The 21,966-nt window shown below is 40.3% G+C and overlaps 1 protein-coding gene across 6 annotated transcripts in view; it reads right to left on the bottom strand.

Moving 5' to 3' along the window:
• C2H8orf34 (chromosome 2 C8orf34 homolog) overlaps positions 1-21,966 on the bottom strand; it is a 328,896-nt gene that overhangs the window by 20,048 nt on the left and 286,882 nt on the right. For 4 of the 6 annotated variants that reach the window (XM_033934937.1, XM_033934938.1, XM_033934935.1 and 1 more), the window contains exon 11: positions 6,343-6,463. The exons of the other annotated variants lie outside the window; for them this stretch is intronic. In XM_033934937.1, the coding sequence (XP_033790828.1) occupies positions 6,343-6,463 (121 nt within the window). The remainder of the gene's footprint in view (positions 1-6,342; positions 6,464-21,966) is intronic. 6 annotated transcript variants of the gene reach the window in all.

Genomic DNA, 21,966 nt, shown 5'->3' on the forward strand with positions numbered 1-21,966 from the left:
TTTTCTAGACCACCCACCAGGCTACTTAAGACACCTTTGTGCAGATCTACTAGGCTTCCCCATACCAGATGATGCTATTTTAGAGACAGGTATGTACCTTTTTGTTCTCATTTTTGTGTGGTGGAAGGGGGTCAGTGAGTACTGGGGGAGTGTGGGGGTGTCTTACCTTGATGGATGCAATGGTCATCTGGTCTTTTTTGGGCACCTTTGTGGCACTTAAGACACTTCTAAAACATGCTGGAGATACTATCTTGTGGCATGCATCGACCTTCTCAATGCTGAAGATGGGGATGTGTTGTGGTATGCATCGACTTTCTCCATGCTGAAGATGGCGACGTATTGTGGAATACATCGACTTTCTCCATGCTGAAGATGGCAATGCATTGTGGCATGCATCGACTTTCTCCATGCTGAAGATGGCAACGTGTTGTGGCATGCATCGACTTACTTGATGCTGGAGATTCCATCAATGTTGTACCAAATGATGTCCATGATGACCCAATCAGCACTGATGTGCTGGAGATGCAGTACCGATTTCGATACCTACCTAAAAGCAGAACTCCCCCACGTAATGGCATAGTAATGGGGAGCATGGGGGTGGTCCACACTGGCTGCTGTCTTGGTGAGGGCGCAGGCACCCATCCTCCTCTCTGCCACCTCCCCGCTCCTTTCCTGCCCCCCACTGCAATGCATGTGCACCGCTTCCCTTCCCCCTTAACTCTGTAATGTTCCTGGCGTGAACAGCAACCCCCAACCTGCTGTTGCACCAGTGTCTTTGGCTCTTCCTCTGACATCACTTCCTGGACCTGCACCTAGGAAGTGACATCAGAAGAAGAGCCGACGCTGGTGCGACAGCAGGTTGGGGGTTGCTGCTCGCACCAGGAATGTTACAGAGGTGTGGGGAAGGAGTATGTGGAGTTGGGGGCAGTGAAAAGGGCAGGGGAAGGGCACCATCACCCCAGGGTCCTCTCACCCTTGCTATGCCACGATCCCCATGTAAGCATTTTTGGAGGGTTAAGTAGTGTGTATAAGAGTCAACTCGATGCTCAGGCCCAAGGCACTGAATCGAGATGGCCCTGCCGTACTGAGAGCGCCTACTGAAACTACTAGGAAAAAACCAGAGAGGCAAAGTCTAAGGGAGGCATGTTCACTGAGAAAGACTTGATGCCTCCAGCTGGAAAAAGGATGGTTGAAGGGCTAAAGGCCTGTAACATGCAAAATGGAAAAAAATTCTGTAAAAATCAATTTTTTGAATAAATAATGAGAAGGAAGTAATTAAAAGAATGTAATGGAAAGGCACACAGAGAAGAAAAAAATATGCGCTTTTGGACTGACTCCAAAATACATCTTCTTAGCTCCGCGGAAAGCAAAAAACTGACGACCCCATGAGCCAGCATTGGGTAGAAAGACATTCACACATGTGTGGTGCGGGCGGTCTTGAAACTTCTAAAGAAGTCAAAGCAACAGTATATTTTAGCACTGTCCATACCGGGCTCCGTGGATGGCATCACTCACATGTGAGAATATGCTGCCTGCTTGTCCTGGGATAAAAAGGATAGTGAATGCATGGAATGACAAAAAATGTATCTGAATTCAGGAAAGCTTGGGACAAGTATATTGGACCTCTAAAGAAAATGGCATGGCTAAGCAGACTATACAGGCTATATGGTTTTTATCTGCCTTCATTTTTTAATGTTGTATTATTCACCTTCCTCCATTGAGTAATTTCTCCATTTATCTCTACTCTTTGGTTTTCTATCTTCTAACCAGTTCCCAATCTACAACAAAGCATTGCCTTCTATTCCACAGCTTTTTAATTTTCTTAGCAGTCTCTCACAAGGGACTTTGTCAGTCACTTCCTGAAAATCTGGATATATATACTATCAATTGTCTCACCTTTATGCACATGCTCATTCTCACCTTCAATATATGTAGCAAATTGGTGGAGCAAGACTTCTCTTGGCTAAATCCATATTGACTTTGTCCCATTAAACCATGTTTCTCTATGTGCTTGATAATTTTATTCTTTATAATAATTTCCCCCATTTTGACTTCATACAGATATCAGGCTTATCAGTGTGTAGATTCTGTTTAAAAATGAGCATTATGTTGGCCACCTTCCAATCTTAGGAACCATAGACAATTTTAATGGCATTATTATCAATACGAGACCTGCAATTTCATTTTTGAGCTTCTTCAGTACCCTAGGGTGTATATCTGTCTAGGAGATTTGCTGCTCTATAATCTGTTCATTTGGATTATTACATCTTCCAGGTTCCCTGAAATTTATTTCAGTTTTTCCATATTGCCAATCTTAAATACCATTTCCAGCACATGTAATTCCCTTACATTTTCCTCAGTAAAGACTGAAGCAAAAATTTGTTAATTCGTCTTTGTTACTTAGAACCAAAATGCTTGGGATTAGGCAACTAACAAATATAAAGAATAGAAAAGAGTAGTTTTCTGCTATAGATTTCTAATAATCTAGCAATTATTTCTGCTTCTAATGTACCTGAAAAAGTATTAACAATGAGTTTTTGCCTTTACAGCAAACTTCTTTTCTAATTATCTTTTAACCTTCTTTACTAATACCTTGCAGTGCATATACTGCTTCCTCTTTTCTTCATTTGGATCTTTTTATTCCGTTTTCTAAAAGATGTTCTTTTTATCCTAATAGCCCCTTACTGTTTGGAAAGAAATCTATTTTGGTACACTGGCTAGATGCACATCCTCCTACCTTGGCACAATGGCGTTCCTTGATGATTTCTCTATTGAAGATGGAGCGTTGTGACATTTCTGAGATGGACTCTGTTAAGGGCCATCAATTACAACTTACTTGAGAGCCTTTCTGGGCCTCTTTAACCGGATATGCTCGTAGCCATGTATTGAATAGTTGATTGTTTGTGACATTTGCTCTTCTGCTGCTCCATGCCTTTTATTTCTTTATATTCAGGTGTTTTTTTTTTTTAATTTCTTTTGGGTTGGGGGGGGTGTTTTGAAAATTTGGTCTATGCTGTATTATTCTGTCTGTTGGTTTTTGATTGTACTTTTGACCAATAAACAGTTTTGCATATACCCTAATAGCCTCCTTCATCTCATTTCAGTTATCTAAAATGCAATTATGTTATGATCACTACTTACTGCCAAGAGACTCCCAAAACTGTTATGATTTTCAGCCGGTCCCGAATTCCACTATGGACTAGATCTAAAATAGCTCCCCCTCTTGTTGGTTCCTGAACCCACTGCTCCATGAAGCAGTCAGTTTATTCCATCTAGTTCAGGGGTGTCCAATGTCGGTCCTCGAGGGCCGCAATCCAGTCGGGTTTTCAGGATTTCCCCAATGAATATGCATTGAAAGCAGTGCATGCAAATAGATCTCATGCATATTCATTGGGGAAATCCTGAAAACCCGACTGGACTGCGGCCCTCGAGGACCGACATTGGATACCCCTGATCTAGTTTCAAGTTTCAAGTTTATTGAAATTTTGATTTACACGCAATATCAAATATTTTAAATGCATATAACAAAAATAAAATTGGGGAAATAAATGAATCATTTAAACAATAAGCATAAAAACATATTAATAAATAAAAAAATACATAAGGAATACAGGAAATCTAGAAACTTTACCCTTCCTTCCATTTCCTGACAGGACATCTGTACATTCAGTAGTGCCATAATTGAAATCACCCACTATTACGTTGCCAAATTTGCTACCTTCTCTCATTTCTGTTAACATTTCATCATCTTTCTGTTCTTTCTGGCCTGACAGATGGTAGTAAAGCCCTACCAGTATTATTTTTCCCCTTCACACAGGAAATTTATATCCATAAGAATCCATGTTCTTATCTTTCTCGTTGAATTTGTATTCAGTCTTGATTCTCTCGTTAACATATAGGACTAGATTCTGTAAATGGAGCTCAAAATTTTGTGAAGAAAAAAATTGGCACTGAATGGCATTCTACGAAGGGAGCTCTGGGATGAGCACCTTATATAGAATAGTGTGTAGCACTGGGATTGGCCCGCAACTTTGGGCACAAGGATTTACAATAACTGAAGCTGGGTGTAAATCCTGGCATATAAATTGGGTATAGATCCCGGAACACCAGTTGATCACCTTTGGTGTCGTTCTTTGCTATTCTTTAATGCTGCACATGTCTGCCCATGCCCCTCTCATGGCCACACACCCATTTGAGTTACACGCTCAAAGACATGTAGCAAGATGTATGTGCAAATCCAAATTGTTGCCAATTAGCACCAATAAATGATTAGCACTCAATTGTTGGCACTAATTGGCTCATTAGACAATTTAGTTGCGTGCACGTGCAATTTTGTGCATGGAAATGTGTGCGCCTTTTATAGAATCCGAGGGATAGTGCCACCCCCCTCCAATTTGATCCATTCTATTACTGCAATATAATTTGTAACTTATTTACTCTAAATCTCCCATTTTATTCTTTAGGCTTCTGTATACACTCAAAGGGGGATGGGATTTGATATGCCACCTTTCTGTGGTTACAGTCATAGTAGTTTACATATTATATACAAGTATTTTATTTTGTAACTGGGATGATGGAGGGTTAAGTGACTTGCCCAGAATCACAAGGAGCTGCACTGGGAATCAAACCTAGTTCCCCTGATTCTAAGGCTATTGCAAAGTGTATTTTTTGCCTGCATCCACAAGGTGCTTAGTGGCTGACAAGAATAATTTGCAATCTTTAATGTGCTCTATTAAAGGATCCTAACTTATTTTTGCCTTTGTTGCAAGCTCTCTATCAGGATGCCCTAACTTCCCTGGTTTAATAGCATCCTTTAAAGATACTTCACTTCGAACCATATGCTCCTGAGCAACTTTTGGCTTTCACCCAGATTCTAATTTAAAAACAGTTTTGTCTCCTTTGTAAATTTTAGCATCAACAGCCAGTTCCATCTTTTCAGAATAGGCTCCCCCCTTCCCCAGAAAGCTGTCCTGTTCCTAACAAATCTAAATCCCTCTTCCCTGCACCATCGTCTTGTCCATATATAAAGTAACAAATTAGATTCAGCTTTATTTTTTTTTTTTAGTATTGTGCTGATCATTCTTCAGGGAAACTCTAACTTGGACGTCTATAGAGAAGAGGAGAGGGAGCAGCACCAGGGCTTTTGTGTGTATACTGAAAATAAAATGCTACAAAAAATGAGGCCTTCCAAAACACGTTGAAGTCAGAATGTTAGTTGGAGCATGTTAACATTAGCATTACTCTCCATATAAATAAAGAAGAGACACATCCAAATAAGGCTTCCCCGTGTGCATGGTAACAAGCTTGGTATGCTTTCCTTATATGCTATGATAAGGTTTTTTTATTTTTTTTCCCAAGGGGTGAAAGAAGATTACGTCCTACTCACTCTACCTCCATCAAGCTCAGAAAATCTGCCAGCACCAATCCCATCCAAGCCTCACCCTGGTAACCACTCGACGCATGGCAGTATTCAGCTCTCTCTCCCTCACATTATGAAGTACCCAAACCTCTTTCAGAGCAGCCAAGACTCCCCTCAAGGCAATCCTCCAGTGCCTGAACCCCCTTCCCATCTATCCTGGATGAATTTTTACCATAAGAGAGAGGGTTCCCTGTCTTCACTGTCAGGAGGAATGTGAGACCCTTTCTTCCAGCACTATTTCACCCACTGAATGGTAAGGTTAGAGGTGCTATATCACTTTCAAATGTAACAAGAGTAGGTGGAAGATGCAATAGGAATGGGAGAGGGGAGTCTAAGAATGAACCCCCCCTCTGCTACCAGGCTCTTTCACTTTAGCCCACTAAACATGAGAGATTATCTGGATGTTTCCAAATGCTGGTTTTGTGCTGAAGTATCAAAATGCATTGATACCACCTGGTTAAATGTTGCTGAATATGGGCGACCAGCCCCCTGAATGTGATTTAAGTGGGCAGGATGCTCTCCTGCTAAGGCCTTCTTTTATTAAGCTGCGGTAGAGGTTTCTACCGCGGCTCTGGGTGCTTAATGCTCCAACGCAGCTCATAGAAATTCTATGAGCGTCGGAGCATTTAACGCTCTGGGCCACTGTTGAAACCTCTACCACGGCTTAGTAAAAGGGAGGGTAACTTTTTTTTTTATATTGACCCCTGTGATTTTATTTTGCTGATATGTGAGCATTTATATGAAATGTCCTCGTTTCTTTCTTTTTTTATGTTCAGTGTGCACCTCTGTCATCTTTTTTTTTTTCACATGAATACATTTTCGTGTTACTCTATTAGCTCCGTGAAGTGTTAAAGATGAACAATGAACTGGGCTGCAGTAATTTTCTTATGGCTGTCTATTACTGCACATTTGCTACTACATACCAGCCAGATGCTTTTCCATGCTCTGCAGTTCTTTTGCGGTTAAGGCTTCCTTTGAAAGTTTCTGGCTGGGGGATTCTCCACTTCTGGCTGACGTGACATCTGAGTCCCAGATTGGGTGACGCTAAACAGTTTGAAAATCAAAAACATAAAAACAAAACAAAAAAGAAGACACACAGGAATTTCTAAGTGCATACGTACAATCATGGAGAAAATGGAAAAGTACACTGTTCACTTTCTGGTGCATTTATAAAAGATCAGGGATTCAGAACTTTGGAATTAATTTCTGAACTATTGACTCAAATTAACCACTGCGGAAATATCAATTTGCAATTTAAATATTAAAGCAAACATAGACTAAATTGGAAATGACTCAGTTCAACTTCCACACCAATAAACATTTCTGTGGCATAATTCCTAGACAGCTAATATTAGCGTGGAATACAGTACTCCAAGGAATTATGCCAAGGCATCAAATATACTCATGACAGCCTACAAGATTCATAGTACTAGAGTACAAGAAGGTAGGTGCTAGTAGAAATTTTACAGAATGATTCAACATGCTACAGTGCATTCAAGAAGTTTGCGTTTAGGGGCCATTTTACTGAAGGTTAATGGACATTGGTGTGCATCAAGTACCAAGTGGCCCATAGGTATAAATAAAATATGGGGATTTTAGCACAAGCTAAGCTTTAGCAAGAGTGGTACCAACATGGAATTATACACTCTGGTTTGAACCAACTCACACAACCAAAACTATTCTCTAAAGCTTCCTCAGCAGCAGGCCATAAGGACACTATGAACGATAATCAAAAACAAAATTGGCAAATCTTATGAAGCAGCAGAAGATTAACACTATGTTGGGCCTTAGGCAAACATACATAGGGGGCCCCCATTTATTTCCTTAATCAAACCTTCATTCTACACTCCTTTCCACCACCTCCCACTAGGCTGCAACGTAGTATGGGGACAGGAAGAAGTGCAAAAATGGCATTGTGAGACAAAGGTGAATGGGAGGAATATGTAGAAGCTGATAAAGAAAAGGCCGAATTGCTTAACAAATATTTCTGTTCTGTGTTCATGGCTGAAACGCTGGAAGCGGGACTGCAGAAGACAAACGTGAATAGGGATGGAGGAGTAATAGACCCCTGATCGATTTTCAGAGGGTTGTGTTCGTGAGGAGCTAGCTAAAATAAAGGTAGACAAAGCAATGGGACTGGATGGTGTACATCCAAGGGTGTTGAAGGAACTTAGGGAGGTTCCGGTCAGGGCCGCCATCAGGGCAGTACTACCAGTCCTGCATTCAGGGGCCCGGAGGTGACAGGGGGCCCGGGCTCCCCCAGGGTCCTAGGCAGTGTTCCCTCTAAGGCAGCGGTCTCAAACACGCGGCCCGCGTGTGGCTCTCCAGGTTTTATTTGCGGCCCGCGGTCTGGAGATGATCATTCTCTTCCTTTTGGAGCAGCAGCCGGCTCGTTCGTTCAAAGCCGTGGGTTGGCGGCCCCTTGCGCTATCCACTCCTGCATCGGAAGCCTCTCTGATGTCACAACATCAGAGAGGCTTCAGACGCAGGCGCGGATCTCGCAAGGAGCCGCCACCCGCGGCTTTGAACGAATGAGCCGGCCAGACACGCTGCTGCTCCAGTGGCGTACCAAGGGGGGGCGGTCAACTGTTCTCCTTAGCGTGCAGCTCGTCTAGAGTAGTGGTGCCAAACCTGCTTCCCTTCCCTTCTCACTGCTGCCATCGGGGATCAGGCCGGCACCGTGTCTTTGATCTCCCTGCTTCTCTTCCCTGCGGGGCCGACCAACTCTCGCAGCGGCCCGAGAGGACGTTCTGGCTAGCCAATCGCTGCCTGGCTGCCTGGAACGTCCTTTCCGACGTTAGAATTGACGTCGGGCGGCGAGAGTTGATCGGCCCAGTGCAGAAGAGAAGCAGGGAGATTTCGGCCTGTTCCCGATTGCGGCAGCTGCAGCAGCCTATTCCGCGGCGGTGGTGGCATGGGGGAGGCAGAAAGAAAGAAAGAAGGTGTGTGTGTGTGGGGGGGGGGATGGACAGGGAGCCAGAAAAAAAAGCAAAAAATGGGGCACGGAGGAAGGAAGGAAGAAAGAAAGAAGGGGGGGGGACAGGGAACCAGAAACAAAGCAAAAAAATGGGGCACAGAATCAGAGAAAGACAGACATAGAGAAAGAAAGAAAAAGTTGGGGGAGGGAATGAGGTCTGGAGGAGAGGAAGCATACAGGAGGCTGAAAGAAGGGAAGAAATATTGGATGCACAGTCAGAAGAATAAAGTGCAACCAGATGAAATTACCAAACAAAGGTAGGAAAATGATTTTATTTTCAATTTAGTGATCAAAATGTGTCTGAATTTATATATGCTGTCTATATTTTGCACTATGGCCCCCTTTTACTAAATCGCAATAGTGTTTTTTAGTGCAGGGAGCCTATGAACGTCGAGAGCAGCGCTGGGCATTTAGCGCAGTTCCCTGCTCTAAAAACTGCTATTGTGGTTTAATAAAAAGGATGGGGGGTATATTTGTCTATTTTTGTATAGTTGTTACTGAGGTGACAATGCATAGAGTCATCTGCCTTGACCTCTTTGAAAAAAACCCAGAATAGGAATGATAATGAACATTTTCTCAGCGTATTGTGTGCTTTGTGTTTTTAATTTTATTTTTGGTAGATCATTTTGACTTGGTCATTTTAAAGTAGCTCGCAAGCCCAAAAAGTTTGGGCATCTCTGAGCTAGAGCGTTGAAACTGTGTATTTCTATTTTATCCCCCCTTTTACAAAACTGTGGAGCGTATTTTAGCGCCAGCCATGGTGGTAGCAGCTCTGATGCTCAGAATTCTATGAGCGTCAGGGCTGTTACCACCGTGGCTAAAATCCACACTACAGTTTTGTAAAAGGGGGAGGGGTTAGTTTGTGATGACATATTCCATACTAGGCGAAGGTGTTTTCTGTGTTCTGTGTGTTTGAACGACATGGTTTTCTGTTGGGATTGACGATGTAGGATTGATCTGTGCTGGTCTGGCTTGTTTAGTTTTACAATGGGTGTATTGATGTACTGCTCACTGCAATATGTAAGATGCTGCCTTTTCCTAGGTACTCATGTGTGACGTGTGGTTTGTTACTAAAAATCATGTTTTTCTTACAGATGGGGGGGGGGTGCCAAAAAATGATGGGCCCCGGGTGTTACATATGCTAGGTATGCCACTGTATGTAAAGATACCAGAAAGCTGGCGAAGCAAAAACTTTAAGTAAATTGTTATTCTTCTAAGTTTTGAGTATTTAACCCTCCCACAATCTCACAGGCACTCGTTTCAAGTTTATTGAGATTTTGATTTTAAACGCAATATCAAATATTTTCAATGCGTATAACAAAAATAAATTTGGGGAAATAAATAAAACCATTTGAACAATAAACATACAAACATATCTATAGATGATTAAAATTACATAAGGAGTACAAGGATAAACTACATTTGTTTAAAAATGCATCCTCCGCGCCTGCTCATAAATTTGTGGAGTATGTAACTTGTCGCTCATGCATATTTTTTTTTGCACATACCTCATCAATCCTTAGAGGGAACATTGGTCCTAGGCCACCATAGCACAAATTTCTGTATTATGCTTCTGCTGTGCACAACAATAAACACTGCTGTCATATTTTTTTTTGTCCCCTGCCGATTTTCTGATAGCACCCCCCCCGGACAAAAGTGGGGGGGAAGGGGTGCGTGGGGGGGCCCAATAGGATTGCTCAGTAAGGGGCCCAGAAATTTCTGATGGCGGCCCTGGTTCCGGTAGCTCCGCTGACTGACCTTTTCAATGAGTTTCTAGATTCGGAAGTGATACCGGAGGACTGGAGAAGGGCAGATGTGGTCCCTCTCCACAAAAGTGGAAGTAAGGAAGAAGTAGGGAATTACAGGCCAGTAAATCTGACTTCTGTGGTAAGCAAATTAATAGAAACACTTTTAAAACAGAGAATGGTCAAGTTTCTGGAATCATGTGAATTACAGGACTGGAGGCAACATGGATTCACTAGAGGTAGGTCTTGTCAGACAAATCTGATCAATTTATTTGACTGGGTGATCAGAGAATTGGATAGAGGATGTGTGCTACATGTGGTGCATTTAGATTTTAGCAAAGCCTTTGACAGTGGTGTGCCTCAAGGTTCTGTTCTTGGGCCTGTTCTTTTTAATATTTTTATAAACGATATTGCTGAAGGGTTGTTGGGTAAGATTTGCCTCTTTGCTGATGATACCAAAATCTGCAATAGAGTAGACACACCGGATGGTGTGAATAACATGAAGAAAGACCTGGCGAAGCTTGAAGAATGGTCTGAAATTTGGCAGCTAAAATTTAATGCTAAGAAATGCAAGGTCATGCATTTGGGCTGCAAAAACCCGAGGAAATGGTACAAATTATGAAGAGAAGAACTTATGTGCACGATGGAAGGGCGGGACTTGGATGCGATTGTATATGATGATTTTTTTAAATATAAATCTTTATTGATTTTTAAACTTTGACAGTGCAATACAATTACTTGAACATAAATATTTTATAAAATGCACTATTAAATAGACAATTTATACATAAAACAATCATTATTTTCCCCTCCTCCCAATTATTAATACAAGAAGACAATTATGTGTTTACAAAATTATAATTAAGTAATTTTAATAATCAAAATACATTTCCCTCCCCCCACCCTTCCCTTGGATGTGTAAGGAAAACCAACAACAAAAATAAATACATGACAATTATTACGATGTAACAAATACAGTCATTGTGCTCCACACTCTATTAAATGTACTACTAAACCCCAAATACTCCGTATTCATTCTCTCATATTTATACGTGGTATAAACATTTGTCCACCAAAACGTGTAATTTAGTCTGTCATAGCTCTTCCAATTTATTTTTCATATCTTGGGGGATATTAGGGGGGAGGCATTGCCACCCCATCACAATGAAATTTTATTTTACATATATTGGGGTGAGTGGGGGCATTGTCCCCCCCCTCAAACAGGACCAGGAGGGGTGCACTGGTAATGCTGCAATGGGGATGGAATGGAGGAGAATCGGATTCATCATGGACAATTCATTGCAATGAAACGGCCATGATGAAACTGTTCTAGACCCTCTGCTATGTACTTTTACTTTTATGATTTTGTTACGTGATTCTAGTCTTTTTAATGAAAAATAAAATTTCATTCTGCAATATAGCAAAATATTTGAAATGTGTACAATGAAAAAAAAAGCTGTTTAGCCATAAAATGTACTTGAGTGGCATATTCAATGTTATATTCAAATGAGCAAGGCCAACAAAAATGGTAATGAATATAATGCTTAATGATTATGATATTGTAATTTAGTACTGCAGTGAATGTTGAGGCCAAAAGTTCCCGGGGGCAAAATGTGTGTGGGCAAAATGTGGGGGGCAAAACTTCCTACATCCACCTTGTGATCCTTCTGCAGACTCCTCCCAGCACTCCATAGGGAGACTCCCTTGCCCACCTGTCATTTCTCTCTTCTAATCTATGGTTCAATTACACCTTCTTCTCTTGATATTAACCCTTCCCAATCTTCCCTTCCACCTCACACCACTGCATACTTCAAGACTATATTGATCACTTTTTGAATTCACCATTCATTTTATCACCCACCTTCTTCACAGCTCTAAAGCTTCAACAGTTTCTTTTTCTCATTCAACCTTCTCCATCCTGTCTGACTGCATCTCATCTGCATTGCTGTCATTGTGACTCTCCTACTCTTCTGCTCCTCTTTTTGCTCACTGATGGGGACATCAATCCCAATCCTAGCCCTCCTAAATATGTCTCACCCTAATGTCTCCAATATTATTTCTGCTCCACTCCAGTCCCCTTCTCTACCTTTTTCATGTGACCTGTGGAATGCCTGCTCTACAGTATCTCCACAAGTTTGCTTACATCTACATCTTTATCTCTCTTTCTTTAAACTTGCTTGCAATAACTGTGATCTGGCACAGCCCTGAAGGCTCTGTTTCAGTCGCTGCCCTATATCATGGAGATTATCTTTTCTCCCACACACCTTGCCCAGTTGGTCGCGGAGGAGGCGTTGGGCAGTTACGTCTCATCTTCCTGTAGATTTCATCCTCTTCTCCCACCTCAGTCTCACTGCTTCCTTTCCTTCTCTATGTCTCCAAATAGCGGACCCCCTGACATATCCCTATGTTTCTTTCTCACTGACCTCGACTCTTGACTCATCGTCTTTCTCAAATCTTTGTCTCCTTTCCTCATTCTTGGTTATTTTAATGTCTCCAACGCCTCAAAGTTTCTTGTTCTAATATCTTCATTCAATCTTCAGCTGTAATCCAGTACTCCCACACACCAGACTGACTATTGCCTTGATCTAGTTCTGTCTTCCAACTTTTCAATTGCTAAACTTCTCCACCTTGATTCTGACCATCATCTGATAACCTTCACAACTCATCCTCCTCCTAGACCCAACCAATCTCCACCATTACATTCAGGAATCTGCAGGATATTGACCCTTGCACTCTCTCCACCACTGTCTCCCCTCCTCTTCCTCTCAAACATTATGCTATGTAAGTCTGTTAAATAAGGCAGTCTCTCCATATAATACCATTCTTTCCTCTGTTCTATACCCTTGCTCCCCCCCATTTCACATTCTGTAAGGCATGCCAAACCTAGCCCTGGCTGACCTCTATGATTTGCTACTCATGTTTCTGTGCCCGATCTGTGGAATGTCTTTGGCTGAAATCCTGCACTCATGTCGACTTTATAGAAATACGATGGCAGATAAAAGCCATATGGCTCATGTAGTCTGCCCATCCGCAGTAACCATTATCTCTTTTTCTTTCATGCATTTCAAATTCCTGCTAACCTCATTCCAATCTGCCCTTTCACTTGCAAAACAAGACTACTACACCCACTTAACTCCCTTAGATCTAACCTTCGCTGTCTCTTTGCCACAATCAACTCTCTTGTCAAAGTGCCTTTTCCTCCAAACCCCCTTCGTATTCTCCCCAGACTAAGGCTGAATACTTCTGTAAAAAGTGTAGAAATTCTTGAATGAGAGTGTGCAAGTAGGAATTCCAACAGATAATGTGCGTGTGGGAATTCCAAGAGATAATATGCACGTGGGAATTCCAAATGTAGTATGCATGTGAGCATTTTCAACAGCTCTGAAGAGTCAGTTAGAGATATAGACAGTTGAGATTTTCATCAGAGCTGGGGGTTGTCTGTAGGAAAAGAGTAGATATTTAAGGAAAATTGAGTAGAAAATGGGAATTTTAATTAGTTAATTGGTAATAAGTTTGTAATTACTCATGGGGTTGTTTGTGTGGCTGTTTTGAGAGATTTTGAGTAAAAATAGCTGAGATTTGTTATTGGCACATTTTGATATTTATGGTTAGAGAAACTGAGGTTGCTCTGAAGGAGCTAATCTGAAGTAAGAAATTTTAAAAGTTTTCTAATGTGAATTTCTTTGGTAAATGTAGTCTGGTGAAGGAACTTATTTTTCTGTGAAGAAAATTTAGCTGAGAAGTAAAACTGTTTATAATTTATGTGGAAGCTTTGAGAATAAATATAAATAAAATAAATTAAAATAAAACCGAATCATTAATCAAAGACAGCATCAATGAGCATATAGAAAGAAATAATCTGATGAGAACCAGCCAGCATGGTTTCTGTAAAGGAAGATCCTGCCAAACGAACCTACTGCACTTCTTCGAGGGGATAAATGAACAATTGGACAAAGGTGACCCCATAGACATCATATATCTGGACTTCCAAAAAGCCTTCAACAAGGTACCTCATGAGCGCCTGCCAAGGAAATTGTGGAACCACGGGGTGGAAGGGGACGTGCACAGATGGATCTGTAATTGGCTGGTGGACAGGAAGCAGAGGGTAGGAGTAAAAGGACACTACTCTGACTGGGAAGCAGTCACGAGCGGTGTCCCGCAGGGGTCAGTGCTGGGACCACTGCTGTTCAATATATTCATTAATGACCTAGAAGTGGGGACGAAGTGCGAAGTTATAAAATTTTCGGACGACACAAAACTCCCCAGTAGGGTTAGAACTGTTGAAGAATGTAAAGAACTACAAAGGGACTTCAACAAACTGAGTGAATGGGCAAATAAATGGCAAATGTGCTTCAATGTAGAGAAATGCAAAGTCTTGCACATAGGGAAAGGAAACCCGATGTACAACTACAAGATGGGGGGGATGGTATTAGGGAAAAGCAACGTAGAAAGGGACTTGGGGGTTTTAGTGGACCAATCAAGTCGGGAGCACAATATGCAGCGGTCTCAAAGAAGGCGAACAGAATGTTGGGCATTATCAAAAAAGGAATCACTACCAGAACCAAAGAAGTTATCCTGCCACTATATCGGGCGATGGTACACCCGCATCTGGAATACTGCGTTCAATACTGGTCGCCGTACCTTAAGAAGGATATGGCGACACTCGAGAGGGTCCAGAGAAGAGCAACAAAAATGATAAAGGGCATGGAAGACCTTTCATATGCTGAGAGGCTGGAGAAACTGGGGCTCTTTTCCCTGGAAAAACGGAGACTTAGAGGGGACATGATAGAAACTTACAAGATCATAAAGGGTATAGAGAAGGTAGAGAGGGGCAGATTCTTCAGACTGGCAGGGAAAACAAAAACAAGATGGCACTCAAGAAAATTGAAGGGAGACAGATTCAGAACAAATGCTAGGAAGTTCTTCTTCACTCAGAGGGTGGTGGATACCTGGAATGCGCTTCCGGAGGAGGTGGTAGAGCAGAGTACGATTTTGGGTTTCAAAAATGGGTTGGACAAGTTCCTGAAGGAAAAGGGGATTGAGGGGTATAGTTAGAGGGGTACTATATAGGATAAAATGTCTTAAGTAAAGGATCACTTACAGGTCATTGACCTGGGGGGCCGCCGCGGGAGCGGACTGTTGGGCACGATGTACCTATGGTCTGACTCGGCAGAGGCAATGCTTATGTTCTTATAGGTTTATTTTTAACACTTTTTGGGTGAAATAATCCTTGAAGAAAAATAGTTTTAAGAGTAAGGTGTCATGGAACTTTGAGAAGCAGTACTGTTCTAAGCTGAAGAGGCTCACCAAAATTAAATGTAAGTGTTCCAGAGATTAACCTGAGAAATTAATGAGAATTTAATTTAGTTTAATTAAAAATATTGTAAAACTAGGAAACTAGAAAGAGAGAGTGCTGACTGTGGTGGAGACTGGAAATGTGTGTCTACCCCTGAGAGGGAGGGTTAGTGTTAGGGAACCTTAATTAATTTTATTTCTATTATGTAGAAATACATGGCTTTTCCACCAAAGAATAATACTGACTTAGATACACACACACACAAAGGGAGTGAGATTTGCATCCTTTTATTTCCTTAAGTCAGAGTTGTAGGTAAACTTGTTCCTGAGGTTCCTGCTGCAGTTCCAGCGGTGTTCCAGTGTATTTTGACTGCAAGGTGGCTTCCAGAGTTAAGGCTACAGTGTCAACTGCTTCCGGTGCCATCTGCTTCAAGAGTCCAGTTTCCTGATGGAGTTCCTCTTCAACTAATGTTAGCCACCGCAAAAAAAAAAAAAAAAAAGCCTGCAAGCAGAGGAAAGGTGTTTTTTTAAATTTATTTTTCTGTGTTCACACAGTAGGTTTAATTTTGTTTAAATGACATTTACCTGAGAAACTTCAGTAGCTTCCTGCACAGAAAAGAAACAATTATTAAAGGTTAACAAAGAAAAGACACAATAAAGAAAAGAGTGATGTAGACATAAAGAGGTATGGAAGGAAACTAAGGAGTACCTGCAATACTCCTGAATGTTTACCTGTGAGAGAAAAAAATAAAAGTTTCAATCTTGTAGAATTTAGAGATAAGTTAAATAAAGAGGTATAAGAAATTTTATAAGAGAATATTTACCTGAATAATTTCTAGGTTAAATTTTATTTTATGCAATAAACTTAACTTATATCTGTTATTTAAAGTGTCGGTCTCTTTCCTTGCTGGTATTTTGCTGGAGAATATACGTAACCTGAAGTTCCTCAAACCTCAGTAGCAATTAGGTGGAAGTGAGCCTTGTCTTTGGGATTTCATTGTGACATATTTTCTTGTCTTGGGGACCATTGTGACAACAACAAACAAAAAATCCAACACAACTGCAGTTAAGAATCGAAACGAGAAACAAAACAAAAACTGCAGTGATAATGTACAGGACGCCAAGGTTTCATTAGACAATCATAAAAAACATAAAACAGTTTGTTTCCAAAAGGACTGATATGACCGGACCCAACACGGTCCGTGTTTAGAAGAAACACTCCTTCCTCAGGGGTCTTAATGTGAGCGAATTGAGAACAGTATAAGGATGTATATCTGATTAACATTGGTGGCAGCAAGAAGTTATGGATACTGGTGTGAAATAAGTGATCAAGAAAAGAAATCATGTGCAAGGATGGGAATATGATAGCAAACTATAGATAAAATATTTAATGCAAATTAATAAATATTTTAAATAAATTAATTTAAGTGATGGTGAATATCAACATAAATAGTTGATTATATAAATGTAATAATGGTTATGAACGAATCAAGTGAAACGTGCACAAGATACTCCATGTGTGCATGGATATAAAATAAGTGAGAACCAAAAGACATGTGTAACATGCAAAAAGGGGAAAATGTATTGGTGAAAATACATACCTAACATATATCAGAACAAAGAAACCTGATGGATAACAACTGTATAAAAACTGGAAACAGCTAAAAGAAATATATGAATCCATCAGAAAACAGGGAAAACTAATGCTTAGTTGAAAAACAATGTGAATGTGGATGAGCAGAGACAAACAAGGAAATTTAGGAAAACATGAGACAAGGAACAGAAAAAATCTAATAGAAATGTAATAATGAGACAGAGTAAAAAAATGACAGATTTTTTTCTGTTCCATGTCTCATGTTTTCCTAAATTTCCTTGTTTGTTTCTGCTCATCCACATTCACATTGTTTTTCAACTAAGCATTAGTTTTCTCTGTTTTCTGATGGATTCATATATTTCTTTTAGCTGTTTCCAGTTTTTATACAGTTGTTATTCATCAGGTTTCTTTGTTCTGATATATGTTAGGTATGTATTTACACCAATACATAAACAAACATACAGTAATTACTGAAAAGGGGCTGCAAAAACATGTAGAAGAAAAATGTAAAGCACATTACTGCGTGGTAGAGCTATGGCGTAACGGCGAAAAACTGGCAAGCAGTCTAGTAATGGTAATGTGTCTAAAATGATTGTGATAGGGAATCAGGTTCATAAAATCTAATACAGTGCAAAAAGATGAATAAAATAGTGAGATTACATAATGCATTAGGAAAACTGGATAAAAACCTGTAATGCCAAAGTAAAGTTAGTGAAAATTATTAAACTTAAGAGACGTGGGTGAACTGAGCAAACGACTATATTGTAAGAAGGTAGTTTTCAAAGCATATGACACTTAAGACAGACTCTGTGGGGAATTGGAAACCGGCATGATAGTTGTGGAGAAAGTTACAGCTAAAGTTAGAAGAAAAAGACAAACAAACTTACCAGTGAATCACCGTGAATGCTCTTGCGTGATGCAGAGCCAAAAGGTTAAGGGGAAGACGCCGCGAAAAGGCGGCATATAAATGAGTGTAAATGTGAGTGCGTGATGAAGTCAGAAAAATTCTCGGTATTTTTGTGAAGAACAAAAAAGTGATGAAAACTTTAAAAAGAACCTTGTGAAGACCACGGGTATTAGAAGAAACAATATGCAAAGTATGTTTGGAAGAGACTGAAGAAAATATAAAGGCCAACGGGCAATTAAAGGGGAAGTGAACGTGAAAAGTGATCAGGCTTGTTAATGGGTGAAGATGATAAGGTTTATTAATGGATGGCCATCAATGCACTGCGGGAGATGTAGAGAAAGAAGGAAACTGCGGCAGAATATCTGGAGACATATAAAATCTTGTGATGTGAAATTTAGAAGTGTTATGAAGAGTATTCGTGATAAGGATATCTATATTGAGAGTTAAGAAATTTTAAGAATAGTGAACTATGGACAATTAATTGCAGCAAAAAGGGAAGAAATGAATGATGTGAGTGATAATATATAAATGGTATGTTAAACCTATGATATTAACAACTATAAGCGCGCCAGTAGTTCAGATGTAAAATAAAATGAAAAATCTAATGCCAATGTAAATTTAATTTAATTGCACAGTGTGGAAAAACATGTGTTTAAATATTTAGCCGGTATGAGTTTGTTTAAGGCAGTTTTGGATGATCATGGATGAATTAAAACATTATGTGAAAAAGATGTAAACAATGAATTAAGTCAAACCAACAAACCATCGTAAGTATAACATTTCAAGAGTATAAATACAGAAATGGCATGATCCATGAGGTATATATAGGTAAAAAGACTTGTGGTGAGGAGGCAGCGCGTATAAATATTTACACAATGTGCTAAATATATATGATATCTATAAATCTATATCTATCTATCTATATATATATATATATGAAATCATAAATACCACATAATTGAAAAACATTTCATTACTGCATATTTTGTTTTGTTTCTCATTGGGGACCATTGTGACATATTTTCTAATTCTGTGTGATAAGACAGGGCTGCGCTGAAACTAAGGGGTGCTACAGTGTGTTTTTGGCATCACTGGACAGGATCTTTTTCCATTTTAGGGGCTTCTGTGGTGCGTGTAGGTTCTTTTAAATACCAGTAAGAAAGTCTCTTATCTCCCTCGCGCATTTGAAGTCTCTAAGAGGACTGGGCAAGAAAATTAAGGGAAGAATGCAGAGAGTGTTAAGAGAGATTGCAGAGGACAGAGGAAGAAATGAGAAGAAAGCAAGTAGAACACAGACAAGAAATAACAGAGCATTCTACAGAAGGAACTAGATATTTGACTGCCATGTATATACCCCAGGATAAAAAGATTCCTGATTTTCCTATAGCTCCAAAGAGTCATGGTGACTTGACAGCATAGGAGTGGATAGAAAGAACCAAAGCTAAGTTAAAGGTATCCAGAACTCCACCTGAAGATCAGATTGAAGTGGTTCATATAAATATAAATATTTTATCTCCATGTTGTATATAGTGAACAACATTGCAAAAGTACATTCTATTGCTCAGTGTGGCCTATTTGAGTAAAAGGGAGTACGCTTCCAAAATAGTACACGCTATATTTAACATTGTTCCTGAAATTTTTTAAAAATATATATATATCCCTAATGACACAACCAAATGAAAATGTTTGCCCTGCACACACCTAGAAAATCAAAGAAAAATCAAAGAAGCAGGAACTTTAGATCATTTACTGTTTCATTGCCCATATATTATGAATTTTTGGAAATCAATTTGGGACCAAATTAATAATTTATTAGAGAACCCAGTGGCATTATCCTATGATACTGTGATATTTGGTATGGATATGACAGCAAAAAGTCAGATTTCTGCGAATAACAATAAATTATTACTAATAATGACAGGGGTTGCCATTCAACAAATCACATATAATTGGAAAGACTGGGGGAGATTATATTATAATTTTTGGTGGAATTCTTTATGCCATATCTATAAAATGGAAAGATTCACTGCGTTAAAAAGGGATATTTTAAGAAATTTCAGGATGTGTGGGAACCATTGACAAAATATTGTCAGGATTAAGTAAAATTATTTCCCTTATGTTTATCAATTTATGAGGTAGGGAGGGGGTATTTTATTATTACATTTATCATACAATAATGGAGTATATGGTTGGGAGGGATGGGCGTGGGATAGGGATAAGATTCTATGTAATATACCAATGATTGTTTTATAAGTGATGTATTTATTGTTACTGTGAATGAAAATATTAACACTTATTGTAATTTGTGAAAATGAATAAAGAATTATTAAAAAAAAAAAAAGAAACTCAAAGAAAACCTTCCTGGGTTTTTTTTTTCTCCCTATCATCTGAATTCATTTAGCTGCTGTTTTTTGCTTGCAGGTAATTGCTTATAGAACATTTCCTACTTTTCTTTTCTGACAGAACATGTGGTGTTTCTTAGTCTCAGCCAAAACAGGATTCTTGGCAAAGATAAATGAGCTTCAGACTTGAGTTCTTTGTTAAAGACACGTTTTAGTGATTAGGAAATAAGAATGGCATTTGACAAACTTCTTTATTTTTATAGTGTTTATAGGATTCAAAAATGCCAGCACAAGAGTCATAACTAAACCAATTTGTATATTTGTTTTTCAGATTTACTCATTCTTAAACAAATGTTTAATCATTAATGGCAGGCAGAGTCTTTACAAAGCAAAATCTTTTCTTTCATAGGACGTCTTCCATTGGAACATGTAGAAGATTGCTCGGTATACTATACAGAGCTATGCCACTCTTTTTCTTAGGGTGACCAACTTTCGGCCATAAATTTAAGGGAGATTTAGTCGTGACAAATGTTGCGCATTTTTAACGGCAAGGCATCACTCCAGCAAATGTTCATGGAATGGATAATATCAAAGAAAACAATTAATTTACATTGTATATAATATACAAAGCAGGAGTAACACTTCTCTGCTACTAAATGCCTTCAGTAAGCTCTTCCTCCAAGTTCTCTCCAACAGCGTCGGCTATTTTTCAATAGTCTGAGGTTAGGACTCCAGTGATGTCACCAGACATCCTATTTACTGCCAGATGAAAAAGCAAGCTCTTGAGCAGAAAAACCGCCGATAGTATCAGGAGCTTGACAGCCAAAGAGGATGAAGCAGGACTCAGGAACAATACTTCTCTGCCAGTAAACACCTCCAGTAAGCTTTTCCTATATACAGTATACAGGAGAAATACCGTATTTTCACCCATATACCGCGCACCCATGTAAAACGCGCACACGGGTATAGCGCGCGGGGAACATAAATTTATGTAAAAAAAATTTAATATAGCGCGCACACGCGTATACCGCGCATGCTAAAACCTCCTCCCGCCTACTCCAAACCGGCATCCTCCCCCCCCACTCGCTTACCCGAAAGAGCATTTTTTTTTTCATTCAAATCCGGCATTCCCCCTGTGAACCGGCATCCTCCCCCCCGCTCGCGTCACCCCCCCTCCCCCGCGATCCTACATCCTCCCCAGCACCGCAAAACATCTCTTACCCGATTGGGCACCGGCACTGGCACCAGCACCAATGCACAGGATGTGCCAGTGCCAGTGCCCGAAGATCCTCCCTCGTTGGGTTGGGCTGGGCTGGGCTGGGCAGTGCAGTGCGAGAGAGATACTCCTTCTTCGTGCGCCGGGCTGGACTAAGCTTTGAGCATTTGCGCATGCTCAAAGCCTACTGGTCTCGCTCTCTCCGAGATAATAGAGCGAGACCAGAAGGCTTTGAGCATGCGCAAATGCTCAAAGCCTAGTCCAGCCCGGCGCAGGAAGAAGGAGGATCTCTCTCGCACCGCACCGCCCAGCCCAGCCCAACCCAACGAGAGAGGATCTTCGGGCACTGGTACTGGCACATTCTGTGCATTGGTGCTGGTGCCCAATCGGGTAAGAGATGTTTTGCGGTGCTGGGGGGGGATGTAGGATTGCGGGGGAGGGGGGTGATGCGAGCGGGGGGGAGGATACCGG

The sequence above is a fragment of the Geotrypetes seraphini genome, chromosome 2 (genome assembly GCF_902459505.1).
Source record: "Geotrypetes seraphini chromosome 2, aGeoSer1.1, whole genome shotgun sequence".
NCBI lineage: Eukaryota > Metazoa > Chordata > Amphibia > Gymnophiona > Dermophiidae > Geotrypetes > Geotrypetes seraphini.